The sequence below is a fragment of the Seriola lalandi genome, unplaced genomic scaffold, assembly GCF_002814215.2.
Source record: "Seriola lalandi dorsalis isolate HSWRI2012SDOR001 ecotype SW California unplaced genomic scaffold, Sedor1 jcf7180002052174, whole genome shotgun sequence".
In the NCBI taxonomy this organism is placed as follows: Eukaryota; Metazoa; Chordata; class Actinopteri; order Carangiformes; family Carangidae; genus Seriola; species Seriola lalandi.
Genome location: NW_019522727.1, coordinates 7192 through 8706, shown reverse-complemented (window position 1 = coordinate 8706; position 1515 = coordinate 7192). Strand labels below are relative to the sequence as shown.

At 49.6% G+C, this 1515-nt stretch overlaps 1 protein-coding gene across 1 annotated transcript in view; it reads left to right on the top strand.

Moving 5' to 3' along the window:
• Nucleotides 1-1249: 1249 nt before the first annotated feature.
• Nucleotides 1250-1515, top strand: part of LOC147819549 (olfactory receptor 2D2-like) — a 980-nt gene continuing 714 nt past the window's right edge. The window contains exon 1 of the mRNA XM_087172280.1: nt 1250-1503. Within this exon, the coding sequence (XP_087028406.1) occupies nt 1250-1503 (254 nt within the window). The remainder of the gene's footprint in view (nt 1504-1515) is intronic.

The window sequence follows — 1515 nt, the reverse complement described above, 5'->3', positions numbered from 1 at the left end:
CGTCACGTCACGTCACCGTCATGTCACGTCACGTCACGTCACCGTCATGTCACCGTCACAGTCATGTTACTGTCACGTCACGTCACGTCACGTCACGTCACTGTCACCGTCACGTCACGGTCACCGTCATGTCACCGTCACAGTCATGTCACTGTCACGTCACCGTCATGTCACTGTCACGTCACCGTCACAGTCATGTCACCGTCACAGTCATGTTACCGTCACGTCACTGTCACCGTCACGTCACGGTCACCGTCATGTCACAGTCATGTCACCGTCACAGTCATGTCACCGTCACAGTCATGTCACCGTCACAGTCATGTCACCGTCACAGTCACGTCACGGTCACAGTCATGTCACTGTCACGTCACGGTCACGGTCACGTCACGGTCACGGTCATGTCACTGTCACGGTCATGTCACTGTCACGGTCACGGTCACGGTCACGGTCACGTCACGGTCACAGTCATGTCACCGTCACAGTCATGTCACTGTCACCGTCACAGTCATGTCTCCGTCACCGTTGCTGTCAGCCTCCACACGCACATGGATGAAGAAAGTTTGAGTCTAAATGAGTCTCAAAAACGATCTTTGTGTGTGTGTGTGTGTGTGTGTGTGTGTGTGTGTGTGAAGTGACTATAGATTATTATATATAATTAAAACCTGTTGCCTCTATCATGAATTCATCCAGAGCAGACACCCACGATGATGATGAGGCTGGATCCTGCGTATCAACGGTCGCCAGGCAACAGTTGACCTATCAGCGATGCTGTGACGCTGCTGCTGACGGCCACTGATGCCCTGAATAAAAGTGTGTGCTGTGTGTGTGTGTGTGTGTGTCTGTGTGTGTGCAGCTGCATCACGGTGGATTCAGCTCAGTGTCGACACTGATAGAAAAACTTTCCTCTTACTGAGCTTCAAGCTTTCTTAAAGGGCCGGTTCACCACATCAGCGACGCTTCAGGTGGTGTCATGTTCTGTGTGTTTCTGTGACATGTCTGCCTCCTGTCTAATGCACTGCAGATGATCAGGGATGTGTCTGTGTTCTCCGGATCATCCTCAGTGCACACAGGTAGAGACAGCAGAAACTAGTAGAAGAGGAAACGCTGAATGTCTTTAAATGCTCCTCAGATAACTTGATTTTAATCCAACGATGGTTTAGACTGTGTCAGATACATGGTGTGATGGGGATATATTCAGATGAACTGTGACTGTAATTTGTTGCTTTTCTGTAACTAGCGCAGATTCATTATGGAGAACCAGAGTTTTATTTCAGATATCCTAATTCTGGAGGGGTTAAAGGTCACCCCTCACTCTTCTAGCACTGCCTTCATCCTCCTCCTCCTCGTCTACATCTTCATCATGGTGTCTAACCTCGGCCTGGTGATCCTGATCTTCAGCAGCAGGAGCCTCCACCAGCCCATGTACCTGCTCTTCTGCAACATGAGTATTAACGACGTGTTCGGAGCCACGATAATCATCCCTCATGTCCTCAGAGATCTTTTGTTATCGGACTC